Source organism: Protopterus annectens, chromosome 6.part0 (genome assembly GCF_019279795.1).
Source record: "Protopterus annectens isolate FY-2018-M chromosome 6.part0, PAN1.0, whole genome shotgun sequence".
Taxonomy (NCBI): Eukaryota; Metazoa; Chordata; order Ceratodontiformes; family Protopteridae; genus Protopterus; species Protopterus annectens.
The window spans coordinates 793,497,420-793,517,555 of NC_056737.1; the positions used below are offsets into that span (position 1 = coordinate 793,497,420).

The 20,136-nt window shown below is 39.0% G+C and overlaps 1 protein-coding gene across 1 annotated transcript in view; it reads left to right on the plus strand.

Moving 5' to 3' along the window:
• Positions 1-20,136, plus strand: part of LRRC9 (leucine rich repeat containing 9) — a 3,097,114-nt gene that overhangs the window by 2,604,851 nt on the left and 472,127 nt on the right. Inside the window, exon 27 of the mRNA XM_044073581.1 lies at positions 12,874-13,010. Coding sequence (XP_043929516.1) covers positions 12,874-13,010 — 137 coding nt within the window. The remainder of the gene's footprint in view (positions 1-12,873; positions 13,011-20,136) is intronic.

Here is a 20,136-nt window from a genome sequence, read left to right on the forward strand (position 1 = left end):
CTTCTTGCTTGGTTTTTGGATTCCTTGCCATGATGAAAGATGAATGATTTTATACAGCATTACTAATTTTTGTGCTTTTATACAGCATTACTGACTCTTGTGCTTTTGCTTCTTGCCTGGATTCTGCCTGGTTCATTCCGTTGCTTGTGTATATATTTTATTTTTGCCAGTTATTCTTTAGCAATGGAAGATTTACCTCTTGGGCTGCTGGTTATAGTTATTACACACTACATTCTCCTAACTAAGTTTTATTAATTCCCTCTGTTTTGATGTTCAGAATGATGCAAATGAAATGCAGATGTCTGTGTTGAATGCTGCATGCCTTGTCTCACAGCTGCATTTTTATCTATAGTCCTTGAAGCATGTTCCAGACACTGAACATTCAGCTTGTATCAAGCTGTACCAGAATGTATGTATGCTACCAAAGAGAAATACATATATTTAATGAACTATATTATTTCTACATATATTATAGCAACAGATGTGTATATGCATCTAACTAGCAAATAGATATGCACATGCATTTATACATTTTTAAACATATATACCACTGTATACATTCCCTCTGTTTTATTTTAAATAAAACTGTCTACATTAGTTTGTACTTTTTAGTTAAGTTATATTTCTATTAACTAGAAACACATTGGGAATACAGCAATTTAACACAGTTTTATATTGTCAACACAATGATGACAACTATTACTATTAGAACTGGATGAATCTGAATATGACTCTATACAATGATGTCCTATACAGTAATTTATTGACAATGCTTGAGGATTTTATTGCAAAGGCATTGCAGTCTTGTTTTGAAAAAAAAAACACGTCACAAATGTCAAGCTTTGACTTGTCAATCTATACATATAACACTTGAATGCAAACTTGTCTATTTACATAGATAAACCATTTACTATATACTGTACATAATATACTTGCTTGTACAGATTGGTTTTGCATTTGTATATACATGGCTGTAATGTACACTCAGTCCTGTTTTCAAACTTAGCATTAAACTGAAGCCAGTTAATTACATTACTTGAATCATTAAAGTGTATTTTTGGTATTAGCACTTTGCACTTTTATCTGAGTCACTTTTGCAGTACTGTTTACACAGTTAGTGTAAAACTGAAAGCATGCCCTTCCCCATGTAGTATACATCACTTTATTGCAGTATTGTTTATTTGCTTTATGCTGTGAGAATTAAATGTATGCTTGTCCTTTGGCTGGTACCTAAACTGTGACACTTTGGTCTTACACATTTGCTCATTTTTTTGGCCATTTTCAAAAACAGAAAATATTTTTATAAAGCTTTTGCTGTTGCCTATACTGTCAAAGTTGTAGTAGGAATTGCTTTTATCCATTTTGAAAAGATGTTTACTGTTACTACTAGCTATTTGTACCCCCCCTATTTGTAAAAGGACCTGCATAATTTATTTTAACTGCATACCATAGCTCATGTACACCATAGCTCATGTACTGACTGTACTCATAGTATTTACTTGCAAACTTTTGTTGTTTTTGCTTAATGCTGTACGTGAATACCTGACAGCAATGTTTTAGAAAAACGTAAGCCATTTGGCCTGGTGACCAGTCTACTTTGCTTGACCTTATAAATTTCAGTACCAGTAACATTTTGTGTTTTACAACATTTCTTGTAACTACCCATTCCAGCCTGGAAAGATTTGAGCTCACATACTTTATCTTTTTTCTGCGCATTGCAGACTCTTAACCAGTAACTCCTTTAGCACTTACTCGTACCTTCAGTCATTCATTAATATACTTGCAACTTGTTATTAGAATGCAGTTGTAAAAGTCTTAGAATTATAATAAACATTTGTAGTTTGCCTAAGTATGCATAATACTGCTCTTGAATACTGTTTTTGCTGGAGTCTTTGCTATTTTTTATGCTATAATACGATTACAAAATATTGTAAGAAACAAAAGAGATATTGATTTAACTAATATGTGCTTAAAACGGTTTACCTTCATGTGTGCGTATTGCATATGGGCGAACAGTAATTGTCAGAAAGGCTGTTTGCAAAGTTTGCAAACACAGAACGGAAAAAGGTTTGAATGTGCAATGAGCGAATGCACAGTGACATTCGCTAATTGCACATTCGACATTGTGGGGAGGATTGCACTATAGTGGGGGTCGGAAAATGGTCCCTTTCCCCACTGTAGTGCGATCTCAAAGTTAGAATATTAGAGTAGGGGGTGTGGGGGCGCACATGGGGGGTGAAGTTGGGCTTGCCCCCCTGCTTTACACTTTTTTTCTTTCGATATGTTAGAAAATCAGCGAATCTGATTTTCGATTTGCTGATTTTCGAACATATGGAATCGTCGCTGTTCTGACTTTCCTTGTTACAATTTGCTCATATGAGCAATCGCACCACTGTGATTCAGGTTTATAAAGGTAAACTGCTTAAAACAAATATATTTACATGATTTACATTTGCTGTCATCTGCCTTGTGCTGCACTTTAGATGAAAAGAAAATAGTTGCATGTCAGTCTTGTGATGTCATGTCTTTTCTGCGTTTACTCTCATTTGATTTCTATACTGTAGAATGGTTTTGTTATTTGAAATGGTTTTAAAATCACTATTTAAGTGCCTTGCTTTAACTGAATGAAAGTTTGTGCTGTGTACACTTAACCATTTTCTAGATGTAGAATAGTACATCGTAAATTATTTCCTATCAGCGTAGTTACCTGCTGTTGCTTTAACTATTTACTAACCAGATTATTCTGTTCTGCTGACTTTAAAGCTCTTACTCACTTCTGAAAAAGTGTTTGTATATGTTGCCTGAACTTTTTGAACTCACTCTCACTGTGTCTTAGAAGTTTATTAAATCTTTTTTTCAGTTCACTATGAACCTCGTCTCTGTTTTTATCTGTTTTGTAATGTGCAGTGGCTTTATGTCACTTTTGTCTAGCAAGATGTACAGAATATTTTGTAAATAGCTGGCTTGACTGATACTGTAACTCAGAAATTAACATTTTACATGTGGTGACAGGACATAATGCATTTGGTTGTTTACCATTACTTTTATGACATTGCACACAGAAAGCAGTTTCATATGACTTGCACAATAAATGTTTACTGTTATATCAGTGATGTTGCTGTTTAAGACACCAGTCAAACGTACATAAAGCACTGACATGAACTTTACCTAGTAAAGTACTACGTGCTACAGTTATATTTATACCAGTCTTTAAATTCTGACCATACATGTGCTGGACTAATATTACTGTCTACCTGAAAGGTAGTCTTACACTTTACACTTCTTTTGTTTATGGCATCCATGCTGTAGAATGAGAAACAAAAAGAGAATTACCAGTTTCTGTTGTGGAAGGTGGCCAAATCTTCTGTCGAGAAAGTGTGAAAAGTCCCTCATTGATTCTCTGAAAAGGAGGTCAAACACAGTTGGCAGATTCAGCTGTGTAAATGTGCAAGATCTGTGAAATTTGCAGAGATGCATTGTTCTGCTACTGGATACTGTACAGAAGAAGGAGACAAAGTTTGCACTGCAACAGAACGTACTAACGGAGTAAAATAAAAGAAGCTGTAGTTGTCGCAATAAGAAACCATTCAGTCTGTCAGCTGTGGCTCACCATTGAAAAAATTATATGACGTCTTCCTGTTTGTTTCTTGCTGTTACTTGCATTTACATGCATGCATATCACAGTTCATTTAACTATTTATTATAATCAACTAGTCTTATTACTGTATTGTACTGAGTACAATAAATACACAAAGATAACTGTTTCAGTTAATATGCTTTACTATCACATTTTTCTTTTCAGATCTACAAGCATGTAACACAAATGCTGTCAGCTCTCTATGGCAAATACCCAAAGCGTGTTTACACACACTCATTTGTATATCAAAAGGTCTGATATTTTTTCTCAGAGTCTGATGTATAACAGTTCTTTCTTTATCCTTTGTTCCCTTGTCCTTTGTTCTTTGTAGTTTGATGATTCATGGAAACTCAGTCTTGCATTATCTGAAAAGTGGTGTTCCAGCACTATCTGAAACTTGATGTTGCATCTCTTTACTTTGTTGATGTCCTTCCAGCTGCCATCTTCGCAGTTATTTTTACAGACTATTTCTCAATAACGTACTGCTTTACATGGATGCCAAAAAATCTAACTAAGCTATGTATGCTTGCCAGCACACTTACTATTTTTTACATTTTTATACTACTACTAAATTAACCCATTATATTTCATATCATTCTTGCAGCTTTTATTCAAGTTAATAATTATGCTAGCAGCTAGCAATAGTTTGAAAAGACAGTGTATTCTAAATAGAACAGAGTATTCTTTCAGCTCCTGAATAATTTCCACTACCCATTCCTTAAATTTCTCTGTTTTTAACAGACAGGTGGGAAAGCGCCAGTGTCTTATTTTTATTTCACTACCATGTGGTTTTTATTTTGGTTATTATTGGTGCATGATCTGAAATAGTTATTGGGTGAGTGTCAAGACCTTCAATTAAATGCATATTTTCCTTTGAATTGTAAATTCTGTCTAGCCTACCCCAGTTTTTGTATCTTGAGGAATAATGTGTACATTCACTCAGAATTCATAGTATTGAATTCACATCTTCCTTTCCAAATATTTTCATAAATTTCTTTAAAAGTGTACCCTCATTTGTTATATTTTGCCTTCTGTGCCCCCAGACACATCTTCACTGTTACAAATCAAATTCCAGTCCCCACTGATAAGTAATATTCTTTGCTGAAAGCTGATTATTTCTCCCAGAAATTATTAATCTCCATTATAGCAGTTTTTGGTGGAATATAAATACATGCCAGTGTAGTCCTCCCTTGCCATCCGCCCCTTAGTACTACAAATCTACCATTATTGTCTTTTTATCCTCTTCTATCACTATTGGAGTTCCTGTTGCAATTAATGTAAGTATTTCTCTCATCCTTTGTTCCAGGTATTCTGCTGAGTAACCATCTTGAAAACCATTCTTTGTCAAATTCACGTGTTTAGTTCTAAGTGCGTCTCCTGTAGCATAGCTATTTGCACTCTAGATTTTTAATATAATTCACTACTCTTTCTTGTTTGTATTTATCTGTGAGACCATTAAAGTGTAAAGACATTGCAGAAAGCATCATATTCTTCCAAAAATTATTCCCACATTTTATGTATAACAGCTTTTTTGTTAAATGTCTAGTTCCAGGTTTTCTGTTACATGCATGTACTGTTTGGCAGGTTAATCTTTTATACATTTGTTTCTTGTCATCTCCATTTGAGCTTCTGTCACATCTTACAAAATGTCATGTTTTATTGAAAACCCTCAAACAAAAATAAAAACACACCCCCAATGCCACCCTAAAATCTATTAACTTTACTAATAACACACAAAACTATGTACATCTTCAAATACTGAAGTTTTACCCTCCTAATGTTTCAAACTGACAGCCACAGACATAGACTTAAGATAACCTAAAAGAAAGGTTATCCATGCTAAGACGCATGGTACAGCCTGTGGTTCTCTTAAGTGCTGTCTGGCTTTGGCTTATCTTAAAGCTGTCTTAGCTGGGAAAACACTTGAAATCTTTCAGAAAACATTTTTTCCAACTCATTTCTCTTTATCAGATGGTCTGCTAGAGACATGAGAACCCGACACAAAACTATTTACTAGAAAAAAAGCATTGTAATATTCAATATTCTTTTTCATTTACTTGCTTTCTTGTAAAACGTGTTACTACATTAAGCTAATGGCCTTAACCCAGTCATTCCCATATACAAGAATGAGAAAAAGCACAGTAATTTTTCTTTTGTCATGCTTTTTTAACCAGATCTTTTTTTTTACATTGCAGTGCCTACATTTCTTAAAACTGAACAAGGAGAAAGAGAAAAGAAGGGAGAAAGAAAAGAGAGGAGCACCCATTTACATTAGTATCTCCATTACACTTAAAAATAAATGAAAAAATATATAACATGCAAGGAAATTATGCACTATTAAAATAGTACTATTAAAAATGTTTTACTTACAGTTAACTTTCTCCTTTATCTTCCCCTCTTCTGAGTATTTTTCAGAACATTAATGACATGAAGTAGGGTGTATGCTTTAGAATTCCCTACACATTTAACAAAGTCCAAGAAAGTCCAATATTTCCAGATTTTCTTGTTTTATTCCTGTTCATATCCATCTGCCAAACCCTGTCTCTGCTTTATTTCCAACATGCTCTCAATTCTTCTAGTCAACTCTTCTGCTACCCCCAAGCATTTTCCATTGAAACACTGGAAAATGCTTCACTTGGACTGTCTTTCTGTGGTCTTTATTACCAAAAGAAGAAGAAGCAGAATCTCCTTCTGTTTCATAGTTCACTTTTTGTTGGACAACCTTTTGTATTTCTTCCTTAGCATGTACTCCATCAAAAAATTATTTTGTTCCTCCAGGGGTACAGCAGTTTGAATCTCATGCCTGCTTCTTGACATGCTTGAATAATGGAATACATTTACTCCTCTTCTGCCTGGTGCAGAATAAGTAATCATTCTCCTCAAACAGACTGTTATTTCCCACTTTTAGTATTTTGTACTTCTGCCACAGTTTTGTCAGAATCAACTCCTTCTGCTGGTAAGATTGCATCTTTACTATTAAAGGTCTAGGTTGGTTTCTCATAGCCAGGTTTGAAGTATACACACCATGTGCCCTTTCGTTTAGCAGTTTCTGTTGTGGAATACCAGTCCAGTTGCTTATTTGCACTTTTTTAAAGTTAGTACAGTACATTAGAAAATCTCAGGTTTTTCCTACATGCTTCGTCCTCTAATTCTGTTAATTTTTTGAAACATCTCTTCTTGTGCATTTTCACATTCAGCCAGCCTTTTCTTCATTTCAACTTCCTGAGTTTTGCAGTTTTATCACCTTATCTGAATATCTGTTTAAAACTTCTTCCATATTTTCCAGTCTTTTATTGTTTGAGTTGATATACTCTATCAGTGTTTCAATTATTTTAGTCAGATCTGTGTGCAGTTGCCTGATACTTTCCTTTAGGTTGCTGGAATTCATGTTTGGAGCTTGCATTTTGTTTTTTTGCTAAACAGCTGCAGTACTTTTCCCAGTCAGTGATTTTTTGTCACCTTTTGTAGCTGATTTTCCTTCAGGTCATCTGTATTTTTTCCTGGCATCCAGGTAGTGTAGTTACTAGCCAGTTACTGAAATTTACCCAGAAATCTTGGTCTGCTGGCTTTCTCTGCTAAGTTTCTCTTTTCACAGTGGGAGAGCTAGAATTAAGCTGTTATTCAATATGCAGACATCTGGAAGTCCTCCTTAGAGTATTTATTGGTACAATAGTTGGTATTTTTGTGTGAATTTCTTGATAACATTGTTGGTATCCTGTTCTGGTCTTTAATTATTTCTGTTTAGCCGTTGAGTTCTTTTTTAGGGTGAAGATGTCAGATAAACCTACAAGGTTTAAGAGATGCTCTTGGCCATAAAATTCCCAACACGGATGAGTGGGTATATGGCTTTGGGCCTGCTCATCTTGTGGTCAAATGTGACATTTGTTCAGGATTCACTTATAGGCCCCTGGTTGAATGCAGAAACAATGTTATTTAAAAGGTTTACTACCTTCTTCTTCATCTGATTCTACTTTATCTGGAGCCTTCCCTTTCACTGCAAAGCCTGTGGAAAAGTCTCTAGGGGAGAAGCCTGAAGAAAAGTCTAACGGCTTGAGGAGGTGCACCCCCAACTACTGTCCTCACTCAGTGATGACTTTGGCTCAGCCACTGAAGATTTTCAAAGTTTATGATCTGCTCAATTCTTCATATCTGTTATTGGCTCTGCACAAGTCCACTGCCCAGAAACAGCCCCAATTCTCACTGAATCCAATTTCATAGAGACTTCACTCTCCTTTCTGCAAGATATAGTTTCTAGCCCCCCCCCCCCATTCATCCTCTTCCTCCTTTAGGTCTACCAGGAGCCTTTCTGAAGCTGATGTGGACATGATAATGAAGAAATTTCTCAGGACCCAGATTTAGTTGGGAGTTCTGCCATCTCTGTCTCCCATTGGACCCATGTGCTTTGGAGAAGTCCAAACACCTTTAGTAACTCCGTACTGTGATCTTCCCTTCTGTTTTTGTGGTTCAAGATCTAAGAATTCCAAGATTGTCTGGGTTATCTCTGAAGAACTGTCCTTCTTTGACTGTGACGTATTCTCTGATTCAGCCAGTGTCCACCTTGTCAGAGCCAGAGGGATCTCAGAGTCATAACTTCAGTCCCAAATCAACGGTAGTTGTTTGACTCTCAGATTTTCAGATCCATTCCTTCCCCTTGGGGCCTCGCCACTTGACAGTTCAACTCTGACCTCTGCATTGAGGCAGGATCATGTTTAAGTTGTGGATTTCTCCATGCAGGTTACTTTAACTCCCAATGGAATGGTTCTGAGCTCCCTATTAGTCTCTGCATTTGAGGCAGAGGAGAGAGCTCTTCTCATGACTGGTGACAGGACATCCTTACCCTTCTTGGGTCCTTCCCCTCCACAACTATGTGTGCTGGGTCCCGTGCCTGCTTATTCTGAATACTGTCCTATTGTGGCAGTTGCTCTGTTCTAGCCAATAGCCAGTCCTGTTGCAGGACTCCACTCACACTTCCAGGTCCTCCTCAGATCATCCTCATGAGGAAGATACCATGAACTGTACATGCAAGATGAGGCACATTGATTCCCCACAGTAGTTTTAACAGATGGCACTAACTTTGATGAAGGGGAGGGGTCCCCCAGGTTACCCCTTGAAGATGTCTCATTCAGAGAGCTTCTCAAATTTCTGGGGGCAGAAAGGTGGTTGGTCTTCTAAAGCCCCATCCCAGGAGGAGATGGTGTTTCTTGAGGCTTTCGGTCAATCTGTCCATCTTCCTAACAGGAAATCGAGGACATTGGACAGGTTTGTGAAGCACATTTTTGCTTCAGCAACCTATGCCCTGCATTTGCTGAATTATTTGGCACATTTCATGAGGTTTCACAGGAATTTGATGAAGGAGCTTACAAAATCTCCCTCAGGATCCATGTTGGCAGAGGATAAAAAGAGCGTCTCTTCGCAACTGGCCACCCTTCAGTCCCTTTCAAATACCTCTATACTTTTGATTACCATTAGGAGGCACACCTGGATAAGTTTACAGAGCCCTACAAGATGTTCATCATCAATGCATCTTTTGATAGATCTACCTTACATGGACCCAAGGTTAAAGAATGGACTGTGGGAGTGAACAGGAAAGGAAAACCCTATCTGCCATAGGGATACATTTTTCTACCCCTCAGAGGATGTTTTCTAGAAACCGGAAAGGGGGTAGAAAGATGTGGCTCTGGAAATCACAAGGGTTCTCTCAAGACTCTTATAGAAATGAATCCTCCCATAGCAGGGGTGGAGAACTGCATTATCAGACATTGCACACTAGGGAGAGGGGGCCTGCTGAACCAAGGTTTCAGAGGTTTCTTTTCTGAGAAGCCTTTCCAGTGCTCCTGAATAGTTGCCTGACTGCTGCACTCTTGAGTCAGTCAGGGTTGCTTATCTCTGCACCTAGAAGCTTTGACATCCATCACCAAAGATGTCTGGGTGCAGGGAATAATTACCAAAGGCTGTTACATTCCCTTTTCTCTTTACCCTTTTCCCACCCAAAAATCCTGATTTACCACACTATCAGAGGAAAGAAGAAGCCTCAGAAATAGAAAAGCTGCTAAGAAAATGAGTCATCAAAGAGGTTTCATCAGGCTAATGAATATTCAGAACTTATTCCAAGTTTCATTTTGGTATCAAAGACGATGGGGACCTCAGGTCTACTTTAAACCAATTTGTCAAACACTCCAGTTTCTGAATGGTCATGTTTCAGTTCATTCTTCTTCTTTTGAGGAAGGATGATTGGTTGTGTTTGATAGATCTCCAAGATCCATACTATCACATAAAAATAGATGATCCAGGAATACCTTCACTTCCATTTGGGAGCCAGCCATTTTCAATTCAGAATCCCCCAGGTGTCTGACAAATGCATGGCATTGGTTGCAGGCTCACTTGAGATTTCTGGGATTCTGGGTGTTTCCTTATCTCAACAACTGGCTCCTCACTGCTCCCACCAGGCATCTACTAACACGCACCAGGGGCTACTTGTTCCATTTATCTCTACACCTGAGCATCACAATCAGTTACAACAAATCTCACCTCTTTCTCACTCAAACCCTGGAGTTCATAGGGTCTCAACTGGTTACAGTTTCTGAAGTAGCTTGGCTTCCTCGGTCCAGATTATCCAAATTACAACTTCAAGTGTAGAATCTACTAACTCTTCAGTCACCACCAGCCAGGATGGTTCTTCAGCTTATGGGGGTCCATGGCAACCTCCATAGCCTTTTTACCCTTAGTGAGATACTTAATGAGAGTACTACAATGTACTCTGAATTGACATCCTATGTCATCTCCCATTTGAATCACAAAGATCTACTGACAGCATGTATCCTGGTGGATCCACACACTAGATGTTTTGCTGAACTTCCCTTTATCTCCCATTGCCCAAGGCCACAATTGGGGTGGGTGGGGAATTACCTGGGGTAGGCAGTCCAAGGCATGTGACCCCCTTTGAGGTCAACCTTCACATCAGTGGCCTAGAGATGAGGAGCGTCCTTCTAGCATTGCAGGCATTTCCAGATATTCCTCATCAAGGGATGATTGCATTTCAGACAGACAACATGTCAGTGGTCTGGTGCATCAACATACAGGGAAGAACCCTTGTCAGGAAGAGATGAGAGTGTAACAGTGGGTGATCTTTTCCAACCGCTTTCTTTTAGTAACGCACATTCCAGGGAAGTTTGGTGTTTTAGCAGACAAAGTGAGTAGTTCTACTGTAATGTCTTATGAGTGGACTCTCCATCCTTCACTGGTGGAGTGCATTGTTTGTCATTGGGGCCAGCCGTGCTGCAACCTGTTCATCTCTCCACACAATTCCAAATGCAAAAGTTTTTTTGCCCAAGTCACCAAGGGATGCTGATGCACGATTGGCCCCCTAGGCTCCTTCAGGCTTCATCTTGCCAGCCACCTTATATACTTTTTTCATAAAGGCAGAGTTTTTCTTGACACCAACATGTCTTTTCTTTAGAAAGTAACTTCTGTATCTGCCCTTAACCAGTCCATTAATTTACCAATGTTCTTCCCAAACTTCTCCAATAAAGGGGAATACATGCTTCATTTATTGGACGTACACAGACAGTTAAGATTTCATCTCCATAGAACAAAGCCTTTCAGGAAATCAGAACAGTTGTTTATTTCATTTTCAAAAGCTAAACTGGGGCAGCTTGTGTCTAAAGTTACATTAACATTGTGGCTCACTGAATGTATTTTTTATGTGTATGAACACAAGATCTTGCCTTTAACAAGACCACCATGAGCTCACTCTACAAAGTCATTTCCCACTTCTTCCTCTTTCATATCCAGCATGCCTATAGATGACATTTGTGCTGCTGCTACTTGGTCCAATGCCGGGTCTATATTATATTAGCGAAAATCCTTTTAAGCGAATGCAAAAAGACCGACATGTATTGCACGAACCACGATTATGCCGAACGTACTAAACCGTGAAATTCAGAAAGTCAAAGTGTCATGGTTGGCCCATTTGTGGTACAGCTCCGTAAGGTAAGTTTGCGATAGTTATGGACCTTACGGTTAGGGTGCGGGTTAAGGTAAGTGCATAGATAGGTAATGTATGTAAGGTTTAGTGTAGGGTTAGAATTAGGGTTTTGTTAAATGTATGTGTGTGGATTACTTGTTTTGTTTTGGTATATCGCTGTAGGGTAAGTGTGCGATAGTTACAGACCTTAGGGTTAGGGTGCGGGTTAAGGTACGTGCATAGATAGTAATGTATGTAAGGTTTAGTGTAGGGTTAGACGTAGGATTTTGGTGCTTTACTTTAGGATTAGAAGTAGGGTTTTGGTTAGTGTATGTATGTGGTTTATTTATTTTGTTTGGGTAGGCAGTATATAGTGGGAGGTGGAGTTGGCCAACTATGGGGAGTCGACTTTTTGTATTTCGCGGTTTAGTACGTTCTGCATATTCGCGGTTCGCACAATATGTGTCAGTGTTTTCATATTCACTTAAAGGGATTTTCGCTATTATAATATAGACCCCCAATGCCTTTATAGCTCATTACAAGCTGGACCTACTTTCTAGGATCAAGGCAGCATTTGGTTCTGCCATATTCCAGAATATCCTTCCATGAGACCACCTTGGATTTGACACTAGCTGGGGACTCTGACCCAGAGGTTGAGGAGTAAACGAAAAAGACAACATCAGATACAAAAGTTGTATACTCATTGTAATGATGCAGCTGTGTTGTCTGTCTTCATCTTTCCTCAGCCTACCTTCCCCTTCCACTAGAAGAAGATATGTATTTGATCTCCTCATATGACCTGAAGGTATCTTCCTTTTGGTCTATCCCTTTCTTAGCTTCAGATGCTCTTCCTATCATGCTTCTAGACATTTATAGAATTGATTCTGCTCTATATATTTATATCTTGGGGAAAAAATCGATCTGAAGTAATCTGGGGCTTGGGAGAGGATTACAGTTAAGTTCCGGGGAAGAGCTTGAACTATGATCCAAAGTTTGAGAAGTGGCCAAAGTTGGATCCGAGGTTGGATCTGAAACCCAAAGGTTGAGGAAAGATGAAAACAGACAAGAAAGATGCATTGTTATAGTAAGTACATAACTTTACTTACATTCTGTTTTGAACAACTTTAGTAATTAGCTGACATCTGTAGGAGTAATGAATATTTTAGAAAGCAGAGTCACTGTTGCACACACAGTATTTATGGATATGTGTTATATAAGGCTTTGATAAATTCCTTATGATTTATTCAGTCTTTAAACATTCTAATTATTATAGGGATGCAGGATATAATGAAAACCTAACACCAATAATGGAAAGTTTGGAAGTTCTTCATTTGGGCTATAATGGCATTTCTAACTTGGCCCAACTACAGCTTAGGAGGCTAAAAAACCTGAAAGCACTTTTCTTACAAGGTAAGCTGCATTTATAAGTGTACCTGTATATGTTTTGGTAGTGTGGAGAGGACACGTTCTAAAAAGTTTGGTGTATGAAATTGACTGCTTTTGCATTTTTTAAATAACACTGTTATTACTAGTATGAAAAAATCATTTATTTATACATATATAAATACCATTATCAACCCCCTTTTTTCCATTTTCTACAAGGTTTTAGGCTGTCATGTCAGTTGTTGCCATCTCTCTCAATTCATTGCCCCTTCCCTTCCTTCAACAGTCATGCATGACTGTCCCAGGTCTGCTCTGACACAATCCTTCCATCCATTTGTTTACTGGATATTCTTGTTTCTTCTTGCCTTCTTCCTATCTTGTCACAAATCTTCTGCTTTTGTGCACATGTGCCTGACCCACCATAGTTGGTTCTTCAGTTTTTTTCTCCAGTTTGAGGTACTTAGGCTTATGTTCTAATATCACCATTTCTTCATCTGCCCCACAATGTGCAGCCTACCGCCCATCTCAAGCATGTCCATTTCCATCACTTTGAGCTTCCTCAAATGCTCTGCCTTCATAGGATCATAGGAAGTTACTAGGCTATTGGCCCTAAGGCCCTTATAAACCTAGCCAGGAGTTTAGCCCATGCATAGACAAATCAGCATCCGATGTCCCTGTCCAGCAGGGACACTGGTGGAATCCCAGGGATGTATTTTCTATTTCCCATCCAGTTATCCAGATTGCGCTTAAAAAGGGGTAAAGAGGTACTTTGCTTGACATGTAGAGGGAGTCTGTTCCATAGATGGCGGAGTCACTGGGATACAAATCTGTCCTGCCAGCAAGTCCTGTTGATGTCACAGACCAGGTTGAGTCCACGTGTGCAGGTTACACGAGTGGAGCTTGACTTGCGGATATGCAGCAGTCCCATTGAGGCGGGGTCCAAGATCGCCTTGTATGCCAGGCAGAGGTCACCTCTGAGGAGTCTGTATGAAACAGAGTAGAGGGATAAGGCTTTTAACCCATCTGTGTATGGTAGATTTCTGAGGCCTTGGATTCTCCTAGTGAGGAACTTCTGTGGTCTGTCCAGCTGCTGCATGTGCTTTGCGAGGTACATGCCGAATGGGGCATTGTACTCAATAATGGGCCTTATAAGGTAAGAATAAAGGAATGTTATGACCTCCTTGTCCCTGGATGAGATGCCTTTACTTAAAAGGTGGGCCATGTAGAAAGCTTTCCATACAATGGAAGCAACATGGTGGTCAAAAGTCAGGCGGCTATCAGTCTGGGTACCCAAATCCCTCATGACTGACTGCATGCATAGAACGTTGTTATTAATATGTTAATTTGTGCGGACATCTCTCTTCCCCAAAGGGGATGATGATGGATTTTTTTGTATTCAGCTTGAGGCTATGTTTCTGGCACCAGTCATTTGTTTGGGTGAGACCCTCTTGGTGGATGTACACATCACTAGGGGAATTGATGACAGCTCCCAGCTTGCAGTCATCTGCAAACTTGGTCAGCCATAGTGCACTGGTATTGGCCTGTACCTCAGAAAAGTATATCCCAAATAACAGAGGCCCCAAGACCGAACCCTGGGGTACACCACTTGATATGGGTCTGCTGCTTGAGGTGGCTTCCCCTATTTTGACTAGGTGGGTTCTATTAATGAGCCAGTTGGATACCCATCTGGTAACATACAAATTGATGCTAGTTGAGAAAGTTTATCTATTATGCCCGGGTGGGGATAGTGTTGAAGTCTTTGGCCAGGTCAAGGTAGGAGGTGTGCATTGTCTTCCCCTCATCCATCACTTTGGGTTCCTTTCTCAAAAAAGTCAACCAAATTTAACAGACATGACCTCCCCTTGACGAAGCCAAATTGTGTGGGATTGAGTGTTTGGAGGTTGCCGATGTCCTTGTTAATGAGGTCCATGATAATCCGTTCCATGGCCTTGCAGTTCAGGCTATTTAGGCTGATGGGTCTATAATTTCCCGGATCAGTGGGCGCTCCACCTTTGTGTAAAGGGGTGACAGTGGCTGTCCTGCACTCATCTGGGACAAAACCGGTACTCAGGCTTTGGTTGAATAGGGTGCCTAATGGTGCTGCAAGTTCCTGCCTGAGTTCATGTAGGATACAGCCTGGGATGTTTTTTGCCTTTGAGAGAGCAGTGATGACATGATCCCTAGATATAAGGGGAAGGGGGCAGGTAGTGAGAATGTCCTGATTTACTGATGGGGGGATAGAGGGGTGAAATTTTTGCTGAATCTGTCAGCCAGCAAGTTTGCTGTATCTACGGCATTTGTATATGTGGTGTCCTTGACCACCAGTTTTGAACAGATTTGGGTGCTACCTTTGAGATTATGGAGATATGTGAAGAAGGCCTTATGATTGTCTCTAATAGATTTGGCCAATTTGGACTCGAAGTTTGCTTTGGAGGATTTCACTAGTGCTCTTATTTGCTTGTTTAGGCTAAGGAGAGAATGCTTCCAATTGGGCACCTGCTCCTTCTTGGTCCTGGACTGCATTTTTTTTTTCTTTTGTTATAGAGTTTATTTATTGCAGATGTCCACCAAACAGGTTTACTCTTCCTTGCAGAGGATGATTTAGTCCGGTCAGGTATTCCTGATTCCATGCATCTATATAAATGTTCATATAGTAATTTGGTATAGTTTTGGATACTGGTGCCAGTTTCTGGGGGGGGGGGGGGCTGTAAAGCTGTTTATACCATCCCTCAGGAGGCTGTAATCAGCTTTGGAGAAATGTTTTTGTTTGACACTAGCTAGAGGGGGGTCGGGGGAGATGGTGACTTCGAACATAACCGCTTTATGGTCTAATCTTACAAGGGAGGATGATACTGCAGTGGTTACTCATGTTGGTTACCGAGTCAAAGATATTATCATCTCTTGTGGGGGTATTGACTAGCTGTTCCAAAGCATTTGCAATGACAAGATCGAGGAATCTCTGGGCATTTATGTTTTGGCAAGAGTAGTTCTTCCAGTCTATATTTGGGTAGTTAAAGTCACCCAGGATCAAGGTAAATAATTGAATCTTGATAGATTCGAAGAGGTCTAGGTAGGCAGTTTGGGCTTCTTGGGTCAGATTTGGAGGCTGGTAGCTAGCTATGATTTGTATAGGGGTCTTGTCAATAGTTAACTGCACCTGGAGTATCTCCTGTGTGTCATACTGTTTGACCAGCCTGGAGGTGTGCATGTCATTAATATATTTTGAAACTCAGCCTCCTTTAGCTTTATTACCCATAGTTTTGGGTCTGAATGTATGATCGGATGAGTAACCAGGCAAGGCTGGGGTGCTCTCCGCAGCTTTGAACCAAGTTTCTGTGACTACACAGATGTCAGCATTTTCCAAGGTTAGGAATGTTTGCAATGAGTGCAGTTTCATGTTTAGACTCCTAGCGTTTAGCAGCTTGACCTTTAATTTGTGTTTTGTTGAAATTTTTATGTTGGTAGTTTTAACCTCATCACTTTTCCTAAAAAAGGCACTATAGGGGAGGCAAGAGCCTTTCCCAGAATCCTGAAGCCTAGGTGAGACAGATGCAGGCCATCTCTGGCAAAGCATCAGGGTCTGTCGATCATATCTTCCCAAGCTGTCAGGTACTGGATCCCCCAGGAATGACACCAGAAACTAAGCCAATTGTTAAAGTCAATCATTTTGGTTTCGGTACCATACAGAAGTAAGGATTGTACCCACTATTTTGTATTTATTTATTTGTTTTATTTTTATTTATTATTTGTTAACTGGGAAAGTCTGACTTGGAATGAAGCCTATTTTCAGCAGAGGCCCGGGGAGAAACACTCCAGATGCACGTCTTTGTAACGTGGGAGGAAACCCACACAAACGCAGGAAGGACATGCAGACTCCACACAGAAGACATCTCAGCCGAGAAACGAACCGGAGAACCTCTTGCTTTGAGGCGACAATGCTACCGCTGCACCAATGCGCCATCTGGTAGGTATACCTGACTTTTCAGCTTCTTTCCCATTCTTCTGCTACACGCTCCCCCTGAAGCTCTCTGCTAGTTGGCTGTAGCCCCTCCAATTCTAGCTTTGACCTCCTCATTTATTTTCCCTTCTCTTCAGCCACCCTTCCTACATACTTGAAGCTGTTAAACTTTTTCACTACTTTTACTTCTATATGACTTTTCAGCTTGTTCTGATTTCCCCCATTTGATGCCATAACAACTGTCTTGTCCATACTCAGTTTCATCCCATGTACCTTAAGTTTTGCATTTGCATCCCACTCCCTTATCACTTGCTGAAGTTCCTGTAAAGAGTGTGCTTATAGTACTATATCATCTGCAAACAGCAGCAGTTTTATTTATCTGTCTTCTCTGACTTGTTTGCTAATATAGTCCACCAGTATGAATATCAGTAGGCTCAGACATGAATCCTGATGCGCACCTACTCCCACTGGGAACCCTGTTATACATATATAGATATACAAAAGCACACTGTCTCTCACATTCACACATACAGGCACAAGTGCAGACAGACACACACACATTCAGTAACCACTTGATCTAAAAAGTTAGATATGCTAAGTCTGAGACCATTTCCTGGAACAATCCCTTTTCTCAGAGTTGGTATAAATACATTTGGGAGGGGGATTGCCAGCCTCTCCCACAAAAGCAAGTGTAAAGGATAAAACTGATATTCAGTATTCAATCTCCTCCTGTATTGACATTGTGAGTTGCAACATTTCAGTAGGGAGCCCATACCTGTATCAATATATCTGTATAGGTATAGATATTTTTGTATATGGGTCTATATAAAGTTAACAAAAAGCTCAACTTATTGACATTGTTAGTAATGAGAGTCCATCTTTTTGGATGTATCTTGTACCCCTGGAACAAATTGGAAGGGGGCTGTACTCCCAGCTCCCACTTCCTTAATTAGTAAAACCAAACCAACTCTTGGATCAGTTACTACAAAGAGAGCAATTTCTAGTTACTGGTAGTTTTGGTAAGGTGGATCTCATGTTTTTGTTTTTTTGTTTTATTAAACACCTTTATTAAATTATTACTTGTGACACAGGAAAATTTACATTTATATAAAAGTAATCAAATTGTATTAAGTTCATGTTTACAAATATTATACTTTACATATATTGCTGTATACTTTACATATATTGTTGTATATCATATAACCTAAGCAAACCTGCCTTTTTATTTTTAAACAAGAAACATCTTTATTAAACCATCACTAACGACATAGGCAATCATACATTTATATATATTAAAACAAACTACACCAACACAATCCTAGTTGCAAGCATTTTACATCACAAACCATACTGACACACTCCCAGTTGCAAACATTATACATCACTTATAATCTACCCAATCATTTTCAGTCAGACATTACATAGCTCATTTAAGTCCTGCTTCTTTTAAACCTCATTCCTCCCCTGTATGTATTGTTCCCATAATTCCAATTTTTCCTATGTAGTTTGCTCCAAACCTTTTCTAAAGATCTTAATTCCAGTTGTTTTATCGCTGTTACTACATTCACTACTTCTAATATAGTCTGTTTCGATTTTGATTTCCATTTTCTAGTGCAATCACCATAATTTCGACACAGGAAGGCCTTATGTTTAGGCAGTTCCAATTCTGTACATATGCCCCATTTCTTCTAGTTATCTGTTCTCCCTGTTTTTAGTTTTGTTTTATTTTTATTTTTATTTTAATCACACTGTTTATTTCTGTGGGATACAGTATTGTAGATGCTGTTTGTTAAAATGGACTTTATATAGTTTCCATAATGCTTTATGAATGGGGTTGTCTTAATTGCCTTCTTGCTACTGTTCTGATTTAATTTTCATTACATCATTTGTGCCTTTTCAAACTCAGTAGATTACTTTAGTCACAAAGGTGCTTCTACAGGGCTCCCCACAACAAAGCAAATACATATGCAAAAATGAAAACGTCAAACCAAACCAGTATGCAAATAAATGGATCTTCAAAATGATGAACTACTGATAAAAAATAGCATAAATATTAATGAGGAATAAATTACACAGTAAATAAACTATACCATAAGAGAAAGAAATTCATTAATTTATATAGTAGATCTAAAACCCATCTTCTCAGAGATAAAATTTTAAGCATTACAAAAAAACTGAAGAACTGTGTCAGGTCCCTGCTCAAGGAGCCCGTGAACTTAAGCTTGCTTACCTCTGAAGCCAAAGATAATTGTATATCCTTCTTTAGCTATGTTAGAAAACTAAAAAAAAAAAACACTACCCTAAAATTCTATGTACTTATTCATAATGGGTCTTCCTTTTCTGACCCACCTGACATTGCCACTATCCTTGCAAACATATTTGGTACCAGTTTCTCTCCTGTGAGTTCTAGTCAAGGCCGGAAATGTCAGAATCTCTTATTTCCCAACTATTTCTGAAGACCTTTTATTCAAAGAGCTAATCATGACGTAAAGTACATCCTTTGCAGGACCAGACAGTATACTTGGTTGCTTAATTAGTAGTATTAAACATGCACTTGCAGACACACTCCTCAAACTATATTTTAAGTTTAGCTACAAGTTTTGTCCCTGATGAGTGGAGCATAAATGATGATGCCCCTATGTAAGGATGGCCTTCTAACAATAACCTGGGTAGTTACATACGTACCACCCTTACAAGCTTCATCTACAAAACTATGAAAGGTATTATAACTGAGGTCATAAACTTTGATATTAAGAAACTTGTTAGACTTAACTCCCAGCAGTCTGGTTTTGTGAAGAGCAGCACCTGTCATTTTAAGGTAAATTTCTTCTAAAGGGTTGTGGAGGCTGTAGGTTGTGGCCATGCAGTACATGCAGCATATCCTGACCTGGCCAAAGCCTCCTAACATCATTTCCTATGCTGGCATCATACAAAAGCTAATGCTTTAAAATTGACCCATATGTGGTAAGATGAATAGCAAACTGGCTGAAAGACAATACCCACACAGTGCGAGTTGCAGGTGCATCATCAGAAAGTGTGAAAAAGACCAGTGGTGTCCCTCAGGGCTTGGTGCTGGGATCTCTCCATTTAGTATTTACTTCTCAGATCTCTAGGTAGAGAGCCATGTACAGTGGCTAACAAGGTTTGCAGATTGCACAGTGGGGGTGGTGAAATCAAACTATAAAACTGAAAACC